Genomic DNA, 23,361 nt, shown 5'->3' on the forward strand with positions numbered 1-23,361 from the left:
ATCAAAAAGCTTGTCTACATGTTATTATAATTACATATAATTACGAGACTTTATTATGTTTTACTTTAAAATTTTAAGCATTGAAATTGTATTGGATTAGTGGTTAAACTCTCATATTTCATTTCAAGAATTGTGTGTTCAAATCCTAGTAACTATACATTGTTAATATTTTTGATTGAGATTATAACCATGTGTATTAGAATCTTGAGAAGAGTGCCACGTGACACCGTTCTTTTGATAGGAACACCTTTTAATATATTTGTATAGATGTGCTATTTTTTACTCACTACTTCTCCAATTTATTTATTTTTTCTTATTTCACCCAAAAACTTAAACTATGTTTAGTTTACTCTATTTTTACTAATCTGAATTTGTATTTTTTTGATTTAATCTGAATTTGTTTTTTTTTATTTAATCTGATTTGAACTTATTTTTTTCTGATCTGATTCGAACTAATATGAATTTATCTAATATGATTTGATCTGAACTTATTTGATGTGAACATATATGATTAGAACGTATCTTTTATAAAACATGTTATCACTAATATTTTTATTACTCTGTATCTCATTACTAGTAATCTAGTATTACTATTACGATATTACTATCATTTTATTACTATGCACAACTTTTAATAATAATAGCATAATTAGTTTTTTTTTTAAACGAACACATAGTATATGACCATATAATTAAAATATAAGAATAGATATGTTAGGTTAAAAAACATATTGTTCATTAGGGAAAAAAAACATATTGTTCATGTTTAAGATTCGTTTCACACAAGAATTTAGGAAGTAATGAAAAGAACATATAATGAATAACACTAAACGAACATATATTGAAAGAGCACACAAAATCTATTTAAAGAACACGTTCTAAAAATAAAATATAGGGTTTTTTTTATATTGATGACATGTTTGGATTTAACCAGCAACATATTTCTTGTTATATCAATCAATTGTTCTTAATTATTATAAATAAACCTATAAATATATATAAGTCTTGAAAAAAATTGTTAAATATTCTTCTTATATGGTTATCCATATCTATATAAACTTTATTTTTAAAGATAAGTTGAAATCCCTTATAGGGGAAAATTTGAAGGTGATACCAACATCATTAAGTTATACCATACTACTCATGTTTTATAATATTCAAATAAAATTTGTTAAAAACAATAAACATCATATACTATTGTCATGTTCTTTACATGTACAACATCAGAAAGAACATCGCATATCAAAGTGTTAATTATAACAAATATAAAAAAGAGCATGTTCAAATATCAAAAGAACATTCTTCTTCTTGAACACAAATAGCTTGAGATAGTGATATCAATGACATTTATAATAATAACAAGGACATTAATAATAATTACTAATATTAATAATTAATAAATACAACAACGACAATAAGTAATCCTTTTGAACAAATATACATACTAGTAAATAGTAGTATTAATAATAATTGTAATCGTATAAAGTAATACTAATAATAATAACAATAGCACTAGTAATACAATAATCATAATAATCATCATCATAATCATGATACCAATAACAATAGTAACAATAATAACAATAATAATAAGTTTTTTAATATAAGCATGATCTGCACTTATTTTAATCGATCTGATTTGAACTTATCTGATCAAAACTTATTTTTTCTGATCTTATTGATATGATCTGAAATATATAAAAATAAAGTAAACTGAACATAACCTTACAAAATCAGTACTAAGATATTTTGACTATTCCAACTTATTGATGACTCCAGTGGTTTAACCATTATATTAAATCTTAGTTTTGATTGAAGAAAAAAATCTACATGGTATTCCTATATTTTAGACTTTCGTATCCGCCTATTATACTCCATTTGTTTCCAAATATAAAGTATGAAAAACATTTTTACGCATATAAATTATTTAGTTAGAATTAGTTATATTTACATTGGTAATATGCGTCGACAATGTTTTTCTAAAATCCATGCATTATCTTTGTGGTATTGAAGTCCTCAAAGATGAAAATTTTAAGAGATGATCAATCTCCAAATATGTAACAGCTCGAAAAATTTCAACCTTAAAAAAAAAATATATATATATATATATATTTCGACCATTCTACCTGTGCGCACCAACAATATCATATGTGCATATTCGTAATGTTATCATAATTAAAATTATCATATGATCATTGAAAGACAAATGAAAGTGTACAATTACCTAGGGTAAAGGGGTAGTAATTTTTCCTCGGAGGATGGAAGGAGTAAATGAACTCTAGGAAAAAGAAAGGGGAACCAAGTTCTATCTTAGATTTGAGACCTTGAAGTAACACCACTATAAGGCCCATGAATAAAGGAAGAAAACTCTAAAACTACTTGTAATATACCCTACCATGTGTGGGCTACTAGTGTACATCTTTTGGTTGGGTTAGGAAGGGATTTTTAGGGCCCAAACACATGGTCAAGTGAGTTAGGAGCTGCTGGACAGCAACCTATAGAATAGAGGATATCTCATTTAATCTTATGAGAAAAGTGAAAATTGGTATTACAAATGAGTGGGAAACAACCCTAAGTTGACAACCCAACTTCCAAAGCCTCTAAATTGGACTGAAATAACATTGCCCACTCCTCTTCTTTCCTTGCATGCAGCACGCCAGATTAGGAGGTTCATCTCCTCCTTCTTTTTCCTTCTTCTCTTCTTCCCTTAAGCTCATTTCTTTGGAAAAATTACTTCAAGGGACTCTAATTTAGTATTTGAATGAAAATTTTGCAGAAAAAGGAGTCTTGGAGTGAAGATCCTTGTAGGAGAATAAGAAGATTTTGAAGAATCATCCTCATAAAAGGTAAGAAAAATTTAAAGGAAGTAGAAGAGTATATTTAAAGTTGGGATGTAAGCTTAGCTCATGAAATTAATTGCATGCATTGATAAAACTATGTAGGAACTTGGATTTTGAAGTCTTTGGAGGTAACAGGAGCTTAGAAAAAAGGATTCAAGTGATAAATTAAGAAGATTAAGGTACATAAGAACATCCTTTTTACTTACTCTTTTTAGTTTTGGTGAAATTTTGATGCGTGGTATTTCAATTATGTTTTTTTGGATCAAATTGATGAAAATAGTTCATGCATGTTAAATTTTGAGTTAAGATTTCACTTGCATGTGGTTGATTTTGAATTATAAATAATCTTGATGTTCATCCATCAAAAGGGGGAATTAAGGAAGTCACTCAATATTATAGTGGAATTTGAATTTTGATAAAAGTATGTATTATTATGCAAATATGTGGATAAATGAAAGTATATATTTTATTTTATAGGTGATAACTTTCTTTTACATATTTAGAAGCCTTTTCTTCATTCATATTTTAATAAAGAAGTTCTCTTTAAAGAAAAGGAAAAATTGTTTTAAATAAGCCAACCTTTGCGTGGTCTTCCAATTTCAAGTCTAACTTTTGATTATTCCTAGTCAAGTTAGGCTTGTAGGGCTATTTTCTTCTTTTAAGTTTTAACCTGTTTGTGACCTATTTAGCAGGTTACATGTGCCTTGTGTCGCCAAATGATTGGTTTGTTTTTTTTTTCTCACTAACCCATCCTCTTGTCATCTTTCTCTTCCCTCTTCCTTAGACCACCCTCACCCCTCCCCTCCCCCTGCACTCCCACCAACAGCGTCCCCCACCCCATTCCTCCCCTCCCCTGCCCCTGCTACCTTTCCACCAGCAGCACCCCCACCCCACCCCTCTCCCACCTCGCCCACGAGCACCCTTCCTCCTCCCCACGCACCCCCACCCCCACCCCCACCACCACTCCTCCCCCCATCTCGCCCAATAGCACCCTTCCTCCTCCCCACGCACCCCCCGTGCCTCCCCCTCCCTCACTCTCGCCGGCACACTCATCTCCGTCCTCCTCCCTCACTCTGGCCGGAAGCCCGCAGCCGTAGTCCTTTAGATCAGCCGCCTCCTCCGTGTCTTTCTGGGCAGAAACGAGGGTGGGAGAGGGGGAGGCGCGGGATTCGATTCGAAGGGGTGAGGACGGGGAGGCGCGGTCGGAGCGGTGGGGGAAGGGAAGCGATTTTACGGTAAGGAGGGGGAGGTGCCTGATTCGAAGGGGGAAGGGAAGGGGGAGCGATTTTCCGGCAGGGGAGGGGGAGGCGCGGGATTCGAAGGGGAAGGGGAGGGGAGCGATTTTCCGGCGGGGGAGGGGGAGGCACGGGATTCGAAGGGGGAGGGGGAATGATTTTCCGGCAGGGGAGGGGGTGGCGCGGGATTCGAAGGGGGAAGGGGATGGGGTGGTTGGGCTGTTTGTGGGTGGGGTGGGGATGGTGTTGTTGTGGGTTAATGGGTGGTTTTCAGTTTTTGGGTGGGTTAATGGGTGGGTTATCAGTTTTTGGGTGGGTTAATGGGTGGGTTAATTGGTAAACTTTTTTATTTACCAATTTATCAGGTTACCGGTCATTTATCCTAATTAAAGTTAATGGTGCTACAAAGTTGACTTGACTAGGAATAATCAAAAGTTAGACTTGAAATTGGAAGATCACGCAAAGGTTGACTTAATTAAAACAATTTTTCCTAAAGAAAATTCTTAGGAGTGTAGTAAAATGATGAGTATTGTTTTCGGATTTCATGTGACCTGCTACTGTAAAACGAAGTTTTGACCCCCGAAACGTGGTTTTTAGCCTTTTACTATTTCACGAGAAAATGTTCGTAATGAAAAACTCTTGAGGATAGGTTCTGAAATTTCTCAATTTGGACTCCTGAGCAGAAAGTTAGACCCATTTTAATTCCACTTATTTATGCTGAAATTTCTGACGAAGGTTTTATATGTTCAAACTAGTTTACTTTGTAAAGGAGGTTTAAATGAGCAAGCTAGGTACTTAGGTATATACATAGTTTGTACAACCAGCAAGGTTTGACTACTTTCTAAAAAGTTTTACCTCTCATCAACATGGAAAATTGCAAATATTAAACGAGAAATTTCACGCAAAGTTTAGGACATTAAAACAATGATAACACTAAGATGAGTGTGACTCCTCCTCCTCCTCTTATGGATGAATACATGTTCTTTTAAGTGTGGTAGTGGTGTACTGTATACTTAAACTACGGATGTAAATTAAATAAACTATAAATGAAAATGGGTAAAGGCCGGTACCTAGTAAGGTATGGTATGAACAACAACCCTTGGAGGATGGGTGATCTCCTTTCGAACCCTCGCTGGGTGGGTGAAGTCCAGCAAATAATAAAAATGGGACATGTCCTAGTTAAGGCTTGCAAGCATAAGATTTAAAACGGTGAGGTGACGACCTCCAATAGTTTAGAGATAGTCGGCTCCTGTGAGGAGCCCTCTCTATCGTGTTCGCTTTACCCAAGTATATTAATGTTTTTATTTAAGGGAGTTGAATGACTCGAGTGGACGAGTGGTGATCTTCATGATGTACATTTTTATCACTCTAAAGTTTTGCACAAGAATAGTAATTCCAGTATTGGTAAATGTATTATTTGTGAAATGCATTGATTTTATTTTAACATGATTGGATTTCATGAAATGTAAGCCACCAAACATGAATTTAGGGGTGGACTTTTGTACTCAACTGTTTGTTGATATTTGTTCTTGAACCTGTCCTGGTGGGGGCAAGATTGTAATTGTTGCAGGAAGATCAAAGGAGGTGGGGGAACTACTTCTTTAAGTTTGCCATGGTCGTGTGGGTCGACACCATTTTGTGGAGTCTTTTGTTGTGTTGCTTCTTAGTCGATCTCCTTCTTTCACTGGAAAGAAATTTGATATATATATATACATATATGTATAATTGTATAAGTATTTTGAGTGGTTTTCTTCTAAGGATATAAATCGGTGGTTTGTAATAATAATGTTTATAAAATGCTCTATCTTAAGTATGCTTGTTACAAATCTAGTATCACCTGCAACTTGTGATAGCTCCACTTGGGTTAAGTACGTGTCCATGACACACAAAAAGGTAATTATGATGTTTGGAATTTGTGGGGCTGTTACAAAATATATGTTTTAACTTGTAATAAGAGCATATTATGTTTATCTAATTCATGTGTTATATTTGTAGTTTTGAATACTGACTCCATTTCAAATTAATCTAAACACTTTACTTTGGGGGAGAACCAAGGAACGAAAAAGTGCAAAAGTATGAGAGATAAACTCAGAAAAGGTGGAGTGAGAAACTGAAAAATGATAGAGAGAAACTAAAAATTGGGTTAAAATATTAAAAAGTGGAAGACATGGGTGGAAAAAGAGGAGAAAGTAGATGTAACATGTTAACAAAAAAAAAAAAAAGCAACAATGTGTATATTAAAAAGAAACAGACTAAACAGGCTAGTAAGTAGATATTAGGATTATTATTTAGGGACATATTATATTATGAATATTTCCAATAAATATTTGATTAAGATTAGGAATAAGATTTTTTAGAGAGAGTCAGCTAATAGGAGTCCTTTTATACTCCTTTATATATTGTACTCGTTGTTGAACAAGACATCAATATAATTATTAAGCTTTTATTATTTTCTCCTCTCATAAACTTAACATGGTATCAGAATTTTCCAAAATTTTGGATTGGTACTACGCTTCAGCACAAAACTCTTACGGCCGGTGGGTGTTCATAAAAATCCACCGGCCGGATTAGATATCTATTCCTAAAATAGATTTTGTCAAAAATCTTACTCCTTTGCTGCTATTGTTTGCGTGGCTTCCATGGTTGTTGATTGTTTATTCAATTCGGTCTTTCTCATTACTTTTGCTACTTTGCTTGCCTTGGGTTTGGCTTCTTCATGGTTCCATCTATTTGACTTCTTGTGCCACTTCAGTGGGTTTGTCAAGCTTTATATTGGTGGCTATGGCTTGCTACGTGGATTCTTGCCCTTTTGTGTTAAGCGTATTCCATGCCTTTGATGGGTGTGTTTTTATTATTGTTGATCCTCAATTTCTTTCTTTGATGGCATAAGTGTTTGCTCGTATCACCTAAATTATTTCGTACAAGGTTCGACAATAATAGTGTCCTCGGCTATTTGGTTTTTTTCGGCTCTCCCAATGTCGTGAGACAAAAATTATTGGTTCTCCTTGTGCCATAAGACCTTATGCCATGTGACAGAGTTTAAATGAGTTGTGAGCGCGGTTTTGCTCTGAAAAACCATTTGAAGCGAGCTCGACTTTGCTCAAGAAAAGTCAATATTTGTTGTGAGCGTGATGCACTCAAAAAAAAAAAAAACATAAACACTACGGGTACGAAATGAATGACGTTTCCGTTTTGTTAAAGTATTTGGTGAGTTCGAAAAGATCGGCATTCTCATCAAGAAGAATAAGCAATTTGCGGGTTTAAAACGAATGGTGTTCCCGTTCAATATATTTGTTTCAGTAATGTTTTTTTTTTTTCAATCGTAACACGATTGTGGGAGTGTATTAGGAATATTAGAGTATCATAAAGATATAATAATATCTTTAGGATATACTATTATTTAGGAATATATTATGTTATGAATATTTCTAATAGATATATGACTAAGATGAGGAATAAGATATTTTTTAGAGATAGTTAGCTAACAGGAGTCCCTTTATACTCCTACATATATTATACTCATTATTGAACAAGACATCAATATAATAATTAAGCTCTTATTATTTTCTCCTCTCATAAACTTAACAGTAGATTAATTTAAAACGGAGGTAGTGTTATATATATTTTAATTTTAAGATTGAAATCGATCAAATAAGAAAATTTTAATGTCTTAGACTATATATTTAGTTCACTTTATTTTTATTTTTTCACTACAAAAAAAAGCTCGTATAGCAACGGAAAGTTAGGGACGGATTAAAATCCGTCCCTAAATTAGGGACGGATTGTAGGATCCGTTTCTAATTAGGGACGGATACATAAAGCCGTCCCTAACTAGCGACGGATCCTAAAATCCGTCCCTAAATTTAGGGACGGATTGTAAAATCCGTCCCTAATTTAGGGACGGATCCAGAAATCCGTCCCTAAGTTAGGGACGGATTTTACAATCCGTCCCTAAACAATTAACTCCTTAAACCTTAGGGAAAACAATTGCCTTTAATGGGAAAATTTAGCTACGGAAATGAAAATCTGTAGCTAATTTAGCTACGGAAATGAAAATCCGTAGCTAATTTAGCTACGGAAATGAAAAACCGTAGCTAAATTATTAGCTACGGATTTTCATTTCCGTCGCTAACTTTAGCAATTTTAGGGACATTCTACGAACTTTCACAAAACAATTTGATTTTGAAAAATTAGCGACGGATTCTGGAATCCGTCCCTAAATTTAGCGACGGATTTTGAAATTCGTCCCTGAATTAGCGACAGATTGTCAAATCCGTCCCTAATTTAGCTACGGATTTTAGAATCCGTCGCTAATTCTTCCAGTACATATAAACAGATTTTACCGATACATATTAACAAGTTCGTATGCAGAGTAATTGGTTGGACCTTTAGCTTATGACTTTGAGGTTACGAGTTCGATTCCGGAGAAGAGCGCATCCAGTTCGATTACGAGTAGGGACGGATAACAGTTAAATCCGTCGCTAGAAATTGGTGATTAAGAGTAAAATCACCACAACATTTTTTTTTAATTTCATTTTAGGGACAGATTTGTAATTTCCGTCCCTAAATTTAGGGACGGAAATGAAAATCCGTAGCTAAATTTAGCTACGGATTTTTATTTCCGTCCCTAAATTTAGCTACAGATTTTTATTTTCCGTCCCTAATTTAGGGACGGATTTAAATTCCGTCCCTAAATTTCCGTCCCTAATTTAGGGACGGAATACAAAGTTCCGTCGCTAAATTGATTTAGCGACGAAGGTTTTAGGGACGGACAGAATCCGTCCCTATATCCGTCGCTAATTCAATTTAGCAACGGATTTTGCCTATTTAGCGACGGATTCTGTCCGTCGCTAAAACGAGTTTTTTTTTGTAGTGTTTTTTGAAAGCTAGTTCACTTTATTTTTACTGATATTATTTGATCATCTAAACTTATTTTTTGTAGTTAGATCTAATCGAAACTTATTTTTCTAATTGATCTAATTTGAAGTTATCTTTTATAAAATATTTTATTATTACTAATATGATTATTATTACTTTTATTTCATTACTATTATGATTATTATTACTATTATCATTTATTACTATCACAACTTATAATAATAATTATTATCATTTTTTTTATTAATTTTATCATTTTTATTATATCATTACAACAACAACAACAACAACAACAACAACAACAACAACAGCAACAACAACAGCAACATCAACAGCAACAGCAGCAGCAGCAGCAGCAACAACAACAACAACAACAACTACAACAACAACAATAATAATACTTAATAGTAATGATATAATAAATAATAATAAGAGTAATTAGTAAAATAAATTATACCAACATAATAATAATATTTAACAAAATGGTTATAAAAGAATGGAGCTGAACTGAACTAAACTAAATTGAACTGAAGTGAACTGAACTGGACTGATTGGATCTGAACTGAACTGAAAATAAACTCGGAAAAGAGGCCCTTATTACCTTACGTTGGTTGGGCTTCATCTTCTAAAATGACAAACAATGGTCCAACCAACTCCAACATCAACTCCAATTTCAATGTCAACAAAATTTCAATCTCTCTTTCTCTCTCAAACACCCAAAATTTGAAGAAAAGAAGAACAATAATCTTCATTTTGTTCCAGTCAATCAAATTAATAAAAGATGACTGCAAATAATGAATCAGAAGCTCCAACTTCTTCATCTTCCACCATTTCAACTACAATTACTGATACTTCTTCACCCCTGATTTTATCAAATACAGAAATCATACGCTCTTTTCTCAACTCGTCATCATCATCATCATCAAATCTCCCTGAAAATCTCCAGCAATCTGCACTTTCTCTCTCCTCCCAACCTTCGATTCCTTACCAATCACTGCGATCCATTTGGGTTTCGTCTGACCCCACAACCAGACCTTCTTTCTCTCTTCTCCTTCGTGGGTCTTCTTTTCTCTTCACCAGCCCTAAACCTCGAGAAAAGGTCTCAATTTTATTTTTTTATTTTCTGGGTACTTCTGTTTTAATGATAATTAAGTAATTTCGTTTCTGGGTATATGTTTTTTTTTTGATTTGGTGAAAGTTGCATGTTATGACTGTATTGGATGTGTATTTTGATAGCTATTGATGTGCAACAAGCTCTACTTTTTCTGATATGATGTTAGTACTCTTGCCCCCAATTTTTTATGGTTTACCTTTCCCCTAATCTACTACTATGTTTTTGGGCTTTCGCTTTTGTATGATAATTGATCGATTTATATCTCTTCATACACTCCTTTCCTCCCTTTTAGTGGGGAGTTTGGTATCTTGAATGAAGTATTTATTATTGGTGCAAATTTTAAGGTTATTGTATATGATTGATAATGCAATCCAAACAGTTTACAGTAATTAGAGGTTGTGATTTTTTGGCTTCAGTGTATGCTTATATGAATGTCAATTGATGAAGCAATTAAAACATTTGTAGCTAATCTTTTTTCTTTCCTAACTGTGTTCATGCTTGTACCACTCAGTTTTGCCTTATTTCACCTGGTTTTTTTGTTGCTATGTAAATGAGCTCAAGGAGCCATTTTGTTGGCATATGAGCAGCTTTTACTGATTAGATGTTATGTCTGATGCTTGTTTTTTTTTTTGGTTATATTAAGAGCGAAGAGCTGAAAGCAAGATTGAGGAAGTTAGAGGTATTAGCTGAGAGAAAAGCATATGCCGAGCTAGTGAAAGATATTACTCCAAAGAAAAGCCCAGAAGAGCCTTTCTCATCTTACAAGGACCAACTTGGATTTGGTAAGTGTCATTCTAACTTTTACATGCTTTAGTCATATCCTCGTACTAATTGTAGCTCAAATTGCTTGGCAGAAAATTATGTACTGTAATTAATGCCAATAGGATATGCATCAAAGTGAAAAAACAATTAACATGCTTATTACTATTTGTTTCTAAGTTGTTAGATTCTTATTAACTACACGTTTGCTTCAACTCATGGAATAGGGAGAGAATGATTTCAAATAAGGAAATGAATAGTTAGAATAATTGTTACCTTTAGGGTCCGTTTAGTTTGACGGAAAATGTTTTCTGGTGGAAAATGTAAATGAATATTAGTTTTCTTGAATTTGGTTTGATGGAAAATTAAGCTAAGAAGGGGAAATTGGAGGTGTTGGAATGAGAAAGTGGAGGAAAATGGTTTCCTTCGTATTTTGAAAGAAAAAATGTTTCCAAAGGGATAAAAACTCTTTTCCACTTTAGTTCTCCTTTTAAATCCCTTATTCAACCAAACAATGGAAAGTGGGGCAAAAGAATTGGAAAGTAGGGCAAAACATTTTCCTCCAAAACAAACACAGCATTAGGGCTTATGGTTCCCCTCTTGAAAAGAAACACTTGTAACTGTGGGAATGAGGAGGGTAACATAATGTGTTACCACATGTAGCTGTAACCATAGGGTTGAGTGAGGTAATAGTTGGGTGAAATAGTTGCTCTCAAGAAATAGAAAATATTACCGCACTCCTTATAATGAACAACATGTAATGAAGATGGCTTTTATTTCCGGTTCCATGTTCCAACACTTTAAAATCTTATACCAAGCATGCTCTAAAGACTAAAGGTGAAGTTGACACTTCAATTTAGAAAGTCAATGGCCAACGCCTGCACTATTGCGGTCATGTGATGTACTAAAACCTGTAGATTTGATATTTAGTCCTTAAAAAGTAAAACTTCCTCGAAATTCCTGCTATGAATTGGCAAATGAGGAGGGGTATATTAGGTAGTACAATTAGTAGTATCTTGAGGAGAAAGATCAGTGAGTTAGTTAGAGGTGCAACACTATAAATAAGATAACATTAGGAAGGGATTTTTATGTTGAAATTTGATGAGAAATTGGGTGAGCTTTTAAGAGTTCAATGCGAGAGAACAAGCCTCTCAAAAGCTTGTAATTATCATTTTATATTGTTGTGATTTCAAGTTATTATTTCAATCTTGTTCTTCTTCCTTTATTTGTGCCATTAATGATGCTTAAGCTATGTTTAGTTTGAGGAAATGGTGATTCATAGCAATTCCTTTGGGAAATTCGCAAGTCCATGTACTATCAAATTGATCCCTTGAGTGTTTCCTTCTTCTGAAAATATACAAATAGATAAAGAGAAGATGCGTTGTTGCTAGGTAGATAGGTCCAACCTTCGGCAGTTGGCACCTCCTTGCTGCCGTTTAGTGACCTGTGTCATGAATAGGGGTGCTTATCGCACGAGCCGAGCTTGAAATGGACTGGGCTCGGGTTGGTTCGTTTACCGTTTAGCTCGGTTCGGCTTGTATCTCGACGAGCTCGATAAGTGATGCTCGGCTCGAGCTCGTGAGCTTCCCTTGACGCTCGAGCTTAGCTCGCGAGTTGAGCTCGAGCTCGATATAAGACAAATAAAAATAAACCAACATAACATTAAACCCAACAAAAACTTCATATTCGACATTAAATAAAATTGTTGACAGATATTGTAGAATTATAGACTAAATTTAACAAGTAACATGAATTAAAATATTTTTTTCATTTTTAAATGCTAATAACCAAATGAATTACTTACAAATATACATAAAAAATCGACAAACTAGATCTAAACGATACAAAAAGAAAAGATATGAATTGTTCAATGTAAAAAATTGTATAAAAGGATACGTGTAATAACTTTTTTTAGTGTTTTAGCCTATAATAACTTCTTAAAGTGATTTAGGTTATAATAATTTTTTAATATAAAATAATAATTGAGCCTGTTCACGAGTTTTTGGAGTCGAGCCGGAATCTGAGCCGAGCTACCAGGAGCTAAGTTGTGACCGAGTCGAGCCCGAATTATTCATGAACAGGCCTAGCTCATTATCGCCCCTAGTCATGTACACCGAGTATTATCTATTAGATGAATGCAATTCTTATGCTTTTATATAAATCTGCAACTAGTGTTACTTGGTATTTCTCTATTTCTATGCTGGGTAAGTGTCTATTTCTTCATCCAGGTCCATGCTTGGTAGTCATTCTCAATCTTAGTATATTTGACAAGCAGCTCATCTAGTTCTCAAGTTTATATAGTGCTATAAGTGGCAATTTTAAATGCACATGATTTGTATTGTTGAGCTGTAGGAGTTATTGTAGATTTGCAGCTTCTCTGTTTTCTGGAACATAACTTGTTTTTAGCTGCTTAGTAGTATTCTGATGAGGTTATAGTCAGTTTGCAATTGCCTGAAAACACCCTGTACCCTAGTTTTTCCACCTTGTGTGCTTGTCTCTGAGTTAGGTCTTTCTCGTGATTATGAGCTGACCAGACTCCACCTAGGGAATGTTTTTCTTAAGGTCTTGACATTATCTTTATGCTCGAGCCGTTGCTGATGACTTCAGGGGAGAGGAAGTGGAATCCTCTTTAAGCATAAACATTTATAGTATTTGCGTAGAAAGCCTAGCAATGGAAGGGGGAACACCATGAAGCGAAACTATAATCTCAATGTTGATGAAGTTTAAGTACAGTTGAAGTATCTTTTTATATTAAGTCAACCGCTCCAGTCTTTTTCCGCTTAGTAAAAAGATGATTTCCCGCCTAATGTCCAAGAAAGCATTGGTGTAGTGCTAAATATTATATTTGAGTGTCTACTGAATGGTTTTGATTGTCCAAACTCGTCGGCCTCTTATCAGCTGATTAAATAGGATGATCTCGATGACCTAATCCTTGGTGTATTATATCAGTCTTTTGCCAAACCATGTGTGATGTGACTATGGCTATTAGAAATCCAAGGCAATAAATTCGCGCTATCTCATTGAAAACACCTTATCTTTGGAATCTGAAATCACCTCAATTTGAACTCGTCATTTTGCAAACATAGCTTTCTTAAGCAAATTATATTGCCATGGTTAAATCTATCACACTTAGTCTGATAATTACTTCTTAGATGTCCCAGTGGAATTGCCATACCCCCATACTCATTACTTGTAGCCAATAGCCATCCAACAGGTAGACGGTCACGCTAATATTCATGTTGATGGAGATTTAAAGTAGTTGCTATAGCAAATACTCCCTCCCTTTCTCAATAGACTTTCTATTTTAATTTTGGCACTATCATAAGACAACAAAATTCCAAACTTTTTTCCAATATGTAAGAAAAATTATAGTTATGTGGGTCTGGTTTGATTCGTCTCATTGAGTTACGAAAATCAAACTTTTATAACATTTACTAATATGTAATTAGAGATATTAATGATACAAAAGGACAAAGGTGCATTAGCAAAGGTGAAAAGGAGAAATGGAAAGTCTATTAGGGGACGGAGGGAGTAAGTAACTCCACATTGTGAATCTAATGGGATACAGAATTAGTGAGGATCACAGTAACTTCTAAACTACTTATATGTTTCATTTGAACCACCTCTAAAATTGTCCTTTATGTTTGGTTATGGTTGAACCAAACCTGCTTCAGGAAATGCATGACATAGATGCCCCGTGTGGGAGTCATTAATAAATGGTGTTAATGTTAATGAATTCTAAGTGTAATATTACAAAGGAAGCACCCTTATAATCTCCATGGTGAGGCAATTGCAGCCCTCAAGTTTGTGTTTTATCCTCTATGAGGAAGCAATCTCACCCCTAAGCTTGTGTTTCTTCTCCAAGAGGAAACAATTTTCATTACCACCCATTACCATCTACAAGGCGGTATTGGATGAGAATGAAAATGAATTTTTTTTTTTTTAAAAAAATACACTTTATGACAAATTAGCATTACCATGGAAATGAACAATGATTTTCTTCACAAATTTACATACAAATTCATTTTCATTACCATCATTTATAACCAATACCAAACGGGACAAGAGTATTATAACGATTTAAAAATAAAATTAAAATGACGAACAAAATGTTGGGTACAATTTAACTTCTCCTGTCTCTTCGAAACCATCCAAATTGGTACCTAACCATTTTAGAACTCCCAAGTATGCTTGCTTGAGAGAGTACAATCAAAAGTTACTAAATCAATGTTTTGGTTATCCAACATTATTAATGTTATACAACTATTGAAACCTCAAAACAAAAACTGAAAACTACGAACGAAACCAAATGTTCTCAGCTTCTTTGTTAATAATACAAAAAGGAGGATCGACATTCAAGCAGATTAAAGTACTTATAAAAATCTCTCATATCCAGAGTTCAACTGGATGTCTTGACCAATTTCAGGCACCCTTCTTGTATTGCTTGTTCTATCTGTGTTGTTTCTTGGTTTTAGCCTCAGTTCCACTAAGATAGTGGCAAATCTTTGCAGGTTTACATGTTGTGGTCATAATGTTTACTGGTTACCTCGTTGGATTCATCGCTTTCAGGGCATTGTTCAACCGCAACCTTGTCATGGTAAGTATTGGTAGTTTCACCAAAAATATACTTTGAAATGAATTAAATGCTTAATGGCAGTGACATTCTCTTAACAGAGTACTGCTGGAGGCATCCTTGGGTTGGTTTTTGGTATGCTTCTGGAAACACTTCTCTTCATCATTAGAACAACAGATCACAGTGATAGATCATCGACTCGTCGTGGGTCTTCTAACTTGAGGATAAAGAAAAATCAATGATATTTTTGCAGCCTGGGTGCCTGTCTCTCTTTCTCTCTACAAAATCTGTATGGTTGTGAAGTGAAGAATATGAGAAATAAGTTCTTTGTTTCTTGTATAAAATATTTTCTTTCTCCCGAAATAAGTTTCAATCTATGACACCAATAAACAAGAGTAAGCTACTTGTAGGTTGTACTGTTGTAGCTAGAGTGTTAGAAGCTTCAATAGATACTACAATTATACTTGAGAAGCTAGAAAGTTAACAACTTTACTTACTTGAGAGACTTTTTTTTCCGGAAAAAATATCCGCACATGTTGTGAAGATTGCTTGGAGGAATGGCAAAGATGGTTTAGGTTTCTTGAAGGGAGCTAGCTAATCTTTAATGAAACGAATTTTTAATGGTTCATGATTCACTAGATTATTTGACAGAGTTTTCTAGGGTTTTTTAACATTATACATTTGTGTTTTTTCATTTTCTACGTTAGTCTTATTAAAATTTCACACGATACTCTTGAACTTAACTTTTTAAATGCACAATGCCCCTACCGCTAATTATACATCATGAATCTTGTTTATCTTTTATAATTCAGTAGAGCTAATCTAATTTGTAAATATTCCGTCTCTAAGGGTTAAATTATGATTATGTTAAATTATATCCACTAAATTCAAAAAAACGAAGTTAACGACGTATAAATAGAATATTCATAGTAAACTTGGGTGTATTATGCTCATGGTACAGTACTCAAGACGACTTTTTGCTCGTTGCTCATCTTCTCTAAATGAGCAAAATTCTACTTCAACTCATTCACTTAAATGAATAGACTTTCCTAAATGGGCAAAAATTTATACTCATTTGAAAAAACGAGGAAACACTTTTGTCCAAAATGAATAATTTTTTTTTGCTCATTTTCTCAAATAAGCATAAGTAGTTTCTCATTTTGCAATTGTTACATTGATTTTAAATATGAAATTAAGTCCGCCATTGATGAACTTTGAATATTCAACTTTTGTTTTTGCCAATTATAAAACACAACTTTATTAAATCATATTTTATAATTCATCAATTTAATTGACCACGGAGGCGAGAAATAATGAAGAAGAGAAAAAAAAAATATGGGGTAAGAGAAACCTAAACTAGTGTTGATTCTCAAATTATCTTTTGTATAATCGATCATTAATTCCACCATGGAAGAATCTCGGACACTCTAGTTTTAATTTTCAAATCTAAAATTAATTCCACCATTTATGAAATTTGTAGTTCAATTATTTGTTTTTGTCATTCATTGATTTCAATGAACGTTGTGTATTTGGAGGAGAGAGATGATTAATACATGAGAAAATTTTGGAGATGAGAAACGAATGAAGAGAGAGAAATTTGGAGGGGAGAATCAATGGAGGAGAGAGAAATTTAGAAGTAAAAGAAACAATAGAAGAAAGAGAAAATGGAGGTAAGAGAAAAATAAAGCTGAGAGAAAATAGAGGTAAGAGAAACAATGTAGAAGAAGAGGAGTAAAAAAGGGAAAGAAATAAGTGATTAGTTTATGAGTAAAGTTTTACTCATTTGGATATTATTACAAAATTGTCCTTGGCTATACCAGGAGCATGATATACCCAGGTGTATCATGGATGGACTCGTATAAATAACGAAAGGAGTATTGTGTATTACAAAAATTATGTTTAAGGGTACTGGATAAAATTTAAAAAAAAGGTTGGAGTACAACCTAAAAACTGAAGAAAAAAAAACACAGAGATATAACATAGAAAAAACCAAGTTTCTATTGTGTTTTAGTAGAAATTTGAGTTTAAATAAAGATAAACCATACTGTTTCAGTGGCTCGTTTGCAATTGTCTAATATTCTGTCCTACTATGTATGAGGAGAGCTCTTTGATTATGAGCTATGTTTTCTCTTTGATAAGCAAGCTAAGAGATTTTGTATAAAAATGAAATGAGCTTCTTTGATAGACAATCGTGTGAATGGAAAGCCAACTAAACTTCTTTTTGTTTTGGAAATATATTACAATAATTAAGGGTCTGTTCGTTATTGTTTTTGGTTTTTGGTTTCTATTTTCAGTTTTTTTTTTTTTTTTTTTGAAAACTAAAAACCAAAAACAGGAAATCAAAAAGAGTGGTTTTGATTTTTAAGTTGTCAGATTTTAGAATCATCATGTACCCAATAAATTGGATTAATTTTTTATCGTTATACTCCCTCCGTTTCCTAAAGATCTTCCCACTTACTGTTCCTACAGATACCAAGGAAAATCAAGTTGTGTAGAGCATGGTGTGAGTAAAGTAGGAGAGAGAAAGAGGTTAAGATAAATAAACAAATAAAATGGGGTTAAAGTAGGAGAGAGAAAGGGAGTAAAATTGAATTAATAATGTAATGGTGGACCATATGATAGTGACATGAGAGAGTAAATAGAGAAATTTGTTTTGCCAAATAAGGAATAAAGCAAAAGAGGGAAGATCTTTTGGAAACACCCTTAAACGAAAAGAGGGAAGATCTTTAGGAAACGGAGAGAGTATGACATATATCATATGACTTTGAATATCTAAAAACCTAAAATCAGAAAACCGCAATAATACCAAATGGGTCCTAAATTTTTGTTCTTTTAACATGAAATTCTCTCATCTAAACAAAAGGTAGGCTGTCCTAAACTTATTTTAGCTTATTAGAAAAAACATTGAGAAAAAGAAGATAAATTCATATTTTATGGTCCAATAGATCGAATTCAACAAAGTTCAATGAACTTTTGTTAGTTTAGGGAAATTCAATGAAGTTAAAAAAGAATTCTTCACCAAAACTGATCTAAATTTGTTTATACTTACAAAAACTTGTTTGAATAATAAATTGAACTTGCTATTAATATATTAAATCTTGAAACAAACGGGCTACTCAAAAATGCATGAGAGTGGGACACAATATGGCAATTCTCTACAATATGGCAACAGGAAATTCCTCATATATAATTTTATTCATTTGAATCTCATATTGCTTGTCCAAGTCCTTCACAATTCACATCGTCACTGGAAATGTGGCACTATCGAATTATTTGTACTTCAGGAAGGATATTATTACTAATCGTATTAATTATTGTATCTATAATGCTTATAAGGTTTATTCATTTTTTTCTTCATCAATCGTTATGAATATTATAAAATAAACTCTAATTGTCAATGTAACTATTTGAATAATTGTTATTGGTCAAAATTAATTTTGGATAATGCTAGTAGTTAAATAATGATTAATCTTATCCTATATTAGGATCTCCATGCAACTAATTAAAATTTATCAAGTTTTGATATGATTAGTAGGGAACTTTAGTATGGGAACTCGACATGACAAAAATACAAATAACCCAAATTTGACACTAAAAATTAGACCTATTTATCATATTTTTTTATGTATTTTTGTTTTCTATGATTATTAATACAATTTTGTTTTGAACACTATGAAATTGACTCAAAGTTTATATGAAGATAGATTTAGAATCTAAATTGCCAACTGCCCTTGATGTTAATAATATTCTTGACAACAAAGTTTTGTTTCTTTAAATATCCATGGGGAATGGATCGGACCATAATTTAAGTGCCATTTCAATGAACTAACCTAACACTAAGAAACCACTAAAAGAAAACCAAGTGCCGTTGAAAGTAACCTTCATATTTCTTCTTCTTCTCAACACTCCCAAGTTGAAGTGTTTGAGCCCACTTTATTGGGATTTGGGAGATTGGTTAAATACAAGTATACAACCCCACAAATTACAAGAGAATGCCAATAATAGAACCAACATGATTGTAGTGGGAGTGTGGGACCTTCATAGGAAACCATAAAAGGGCACACAGTTTGGACAGAATCCCATTTGTGCGGTTCATATTTCTTCGAGGTGAAATCAGCTAAATTGGAGCTCGTTGTTTTTAGGGAGAAAGCCTTGGTAACCAACTGTTTGAGTCCAAAAAAGACTCAAATACTCAAAAAGTTACACAATGGTACCATTATAACCTGGTATTGGTATCACATTGTTATAAGGATTGGTACCAAGCAACCTTACTTTGGTATCAAAATTTTCGGACAATGGTACCAATCTAACCTAGCATTGGTACCAAACAACACGCGCGTGAAATTTCCAAGGCTTAAAATGACCAAATTGCCCCCGTTTGAGTCCCCTAAGAGACTCAAACGGTTGGTTGCCTAGACAAACTCGTTTTTAGGAGCGGAATCAGCATTCGCTTTTGGTGTTTGCTTTCGGAGTTGAGGGGACACTTTTCATCACTTTTCCCGGAATTGTTAAACATCGTCTAGAAATTACTTAAAATCGCGCAAATTTATTTATAGACTATTTTACCCTTTTCCACACGTTTTGCTAGGTTAGATGATCAAACTTCTGGGTTACGCGAAGGTGGTGGTGGTTGTGTGCGACGTGACGTTGCGAAGGTGGTGGTGGTTTTGTTCGATGTGACTTGCGAATGTGGTGGTGGTTCTATGCGACGATGGAAGTGGTGGAGTAAGAGTGGGTGGTGGAGTGAGGTGGTAATTTCAATGGAGGTGAGGGTGGTGGAGTGAGGTGGGTGGGTGGGGGTGGCAGCCAGGCAAGAGGTGAGGGGATGGTGGTGGTGATTTAAGAAAAAAAGAGAAAGGTTATAAATGTAATTTCAATTTTTTTTGGGGGGATTTTAAGTAGTTGTGGGGCGATATATAGAAGTTCAGCTTTTCCCTTATAGTATAATTACTATTTGCTTTTAACAAAATAGTGTTTTCTTTTCCACTTCTTTTTATAAACGTAAAAGGAAAAATGAGAACATCCACATCAGGAGACTTCTAATACGTTATTTATAAAGATGGAGTTTAGAGCTAGGTTATTTCAATTTTCTAATAAAAGAGGAGTTCATTAAGTGATTGACAATAATCTGCTGCTTTTTTTGCTTATTTGTAGATGTATTTGATGCTCTAATGGTGGAAGAAAGAGAGAATTGTTTGAATATCTTTGATGAGGTTGATGATTTGCGAAGGAGATTCCCAAATGAATTGAACTACATTGATGACTAGTAGGTTATCTCTATCAATGTGTAGGTTTTTGATACCTTCGGTAATGGCTAAGAAAATGCCTTGTTGTAACGTTGTAACATTTGAAATGTAGATTTGGGATTTCCCAATTGTAGGAGCATGCCTTGATTAGAGCCCCTTCGCTTGATAGTCGCGACTGATGACTCAGCTGCAGCTGAAGAGGAACAAACCGAACCATCAAAGTTGAGTTTGAAGAAGAGGAGGAGCTAGGGGGTCAAGCTATCAGCGATTAGTGATGTGAGTGAGGAGTGAAGGGGTGGATAGGAGAACTACAAATGTAAGGTGAAATTGTTGAGTAAAAAAGATCAATTGTAGTCCTTAAAGACCATTCTTTATGATAGAAATTTGCTTTGTGGTTTGATAGAATACTATTACGTTTTTTTTTCCAGAGACTTCATAGTAAGAAAACAGATTTAGCAATTAGATTTTTCCGTAGTTTAATAGTTTGAAGGGTGGAGAGGTGATGTTGATCCGGATTATGGAATTGTAGTGAAATTTTTGACTTCATAGAGATTCCAAAGGTGTCTAGTAGTGTTACAAAGGTAGAACAAGTTATCTAAAGTTTCCTCGTGGTGATTGCAAATAACAGTTTTCTTTTTAACTTACTTTAACTTCTTTCTAGAAAAGCAAAATTAAAAAAAAAATAATTCAAATTGATGTTTTAAATTACCTTTTATGTAAGTAAAGTTATTACTTCCTTTGTTTAGTTTTAAATACAATAAAGGAATATTTTATATCTCACACCAAAATACCCCTTTGCTGCATTTTAAAATGAAATGGACGAGTATTATAGATAGTGTACTTAATTTTCCACCCAAAAACACAAATGCTCCCTCCTACCTATTCACTCCGTTGATTAATTGATACATTATCTTATGCATAACAATTTACGCAATGTCACTTTCAAGCTTTTTGTAGAATACTTTTAGACCACGTAAAATAATAAGGAAAAAAAAATGAGAAATACTACTTTTTGGTGGAAAAAGAGAAAATTAAATATAATAGTATTACTTTATGATGGACCAAGTACTCCAAATAGAAAAAAATTAAGTAATATAACAATGAAAAAAAATAAATATTAAGAAAAACATAGTAATTAGAAAAACAGTTTTTTCACCAGTTACACCTAAGGTTTCTTATTATTTACCTGGCACCCTCGAGTTTTCCAAAATTCACCAAGTACCCCTATGACTGGGAAAATCATCAAAATACCCTTAATGACTAACGATCGTTAACTTATGTTAGTCATTAAGGCTAAACCAACGAAATTAACCCCTAACTAACGTAATTAATACTAATTAATCCTAATTAACTCTAATTAGACCTAGTTAATAATTTTAAACCCTAATTAACCTATATCTCTCCCTAACCCCTAACCCCACCACCTGACCCCACCCAAATGTCCTAACCACCTAAATCCCACCACCCTTAATCCTCCCACAACCCCTGCCCCTCCCCACCGCATCCCCTCCCACCACCCCTGCCCCTCCTCTCGCACAGCACCTCCGCCGCCCCACCCTCGCACAACGCCTCCCCCACCCTAACCTTCGCGCAACGCCTCCTCACCCCGTCGAATTTCGAGTAACGCCTTCCCTGAGTCAATTTTGACATTTTTAATATGCCCTGAGTTGATTTTCGACCGGGGGTAGGGGGATCCGTGAGGGGTGGGGGTAGGGGAGGTGTTGCACGAGGGGAGGGGATGGGGGAGGGGCTGCAGTGGGGAGGGGCAAGGGTGATGGGAGGGTTAAGGGTTAGGGGTTAGGGTTAGGATAAGAGTAATGTTAGAATTTAAGGTTACTTAAGTTTTTCTAGGATTATATTTAACAAAAAGTTGACGGTACGGTTACATCAGATATTTTTCCAAACTACATGGATACCTGCATACCTCGTATTCCGTCCGTCCCAATCTAGTTGCTACATTTTGACCATAGGCACTATTCACGTCATACTTTGACTATCTTTTACTCCATATACATAAGAAAAAACATAGTTATGTCGGATCTTGTTTGATTCGTCCCTATTTGTATTTTTCAAATATATAATTTTTATAATTTTTTCATATATGTAATTTAATATATTGGTGTTTGAAGTTGCATCTCATAAACTGTTATAAAGCAAATGTACTAATTAAATTGGAACAGATAGAGTAAATTTTGAAAAATACAAATACCAAATAAATACTCCCTCCGTCCCATAATATAGTGCCTATTTCATTTTTGGTGGTCAAACTTTAAAATCTTTGACCGAATATTCTCATTTGTATATATAAAGAAACATATTCATGTAGGATCTTGTTAGATTCGTCTCAATGTGTAGTTTCATAATATCAACTTTTTATATTTTTTATCAATAAGGAATTGAAGATATTAAAGGTCAAAGTTACATTTTGGAGACCGTGAAAAAAGAAACAAGCACTATATTATGGGACGGAGGGAGTATTAAGAAACCTCAGCAGCACATGATGAAAAACATTTAAAAAACCGAAGGAATACCTCTTAAAAAAGTCTATCTATCCATGGGAATCTGTTCAAGTATGGGCATTCGTCGTTCTGTCCCAAGTGTCAACACATGACTCCTCCAAATTAGATGATCCATGTGACACGTATACCCCTCCCCTACTCAAAATTCAGTACAGGAGTACTACTGTTTTTTTTTTTACCAAAATAAAGAAAAAGAA

The 23,361-nt window shown here is 34.1% G+C and overlaps 1 protein-coding gene across 1 annotated transcript; it reads left to right on the forward strand.

Moving 5' to 3' along the window:
- Positions 1–9,593: 9,593 nt before the first annotated feature.
- On the forward strand, positions 9,594–15,984 carry LOC104908170 (hypothetical protein). Its single transcript, XM_010697253.4, has 4 exons — positions 9,594–10,052; positions 10,711–10,849; positions 15,338–15,423; positions 15,501–15,984. The coding sequence occupies exons 1-4, from the start codon at positions 9,735–9,737 to the stop codon at positions 15,639–15,641; spliced, it is 684 nt and encodes a 227-aa protein (XP_010695555.2). The 5' UTR covers positions 9,594–9,734; the 3' UTR covers positions 15,642–15,984.
- Positions 15,985–23,361: the final 7,377 nt, after the last annotated feature.

Source organism: Beta vulgaris, chromosome 5, assembly GCF_026745355.1.
Source record: "Beta vulgaris subsp. vulgaris cultivar EL10 chromosome 5, EL10.2, whole genome shotgun sequence".
Taxonomy (NCBI): Eukaryota; Viridiplantae; Streptophyta; class Magnoliopsida; order Caryophyllales; family Amaranthaceae; genus Beta; species Beta vulgaris.

Excerpts from the sequence above, each read along its gene's own strand:
- LOC104908170 (XM_010697253.4), top strand. The coding sequence starts at position 9,735 with ATGACTGCAAATAATGAATCAGAAGCTCCAACTTCTTCATCTTCCACC. Across the intron at positions 10,053-10,710 it reads GCCCTAAACCTCGAGAAAAG|AGCGAAGAGCTGAAAGCAAG; the intron begins GTCTCAATTTTA and ends GGTTATATTAAG. Across the intron at positions 10,850-15,337 it reads CAAGGACCAACTTGGATTTG|GTTTACATGTTGTGGTCATA; the intron begins GTAAGTGTCATT and ends AAATCTTTGCAG.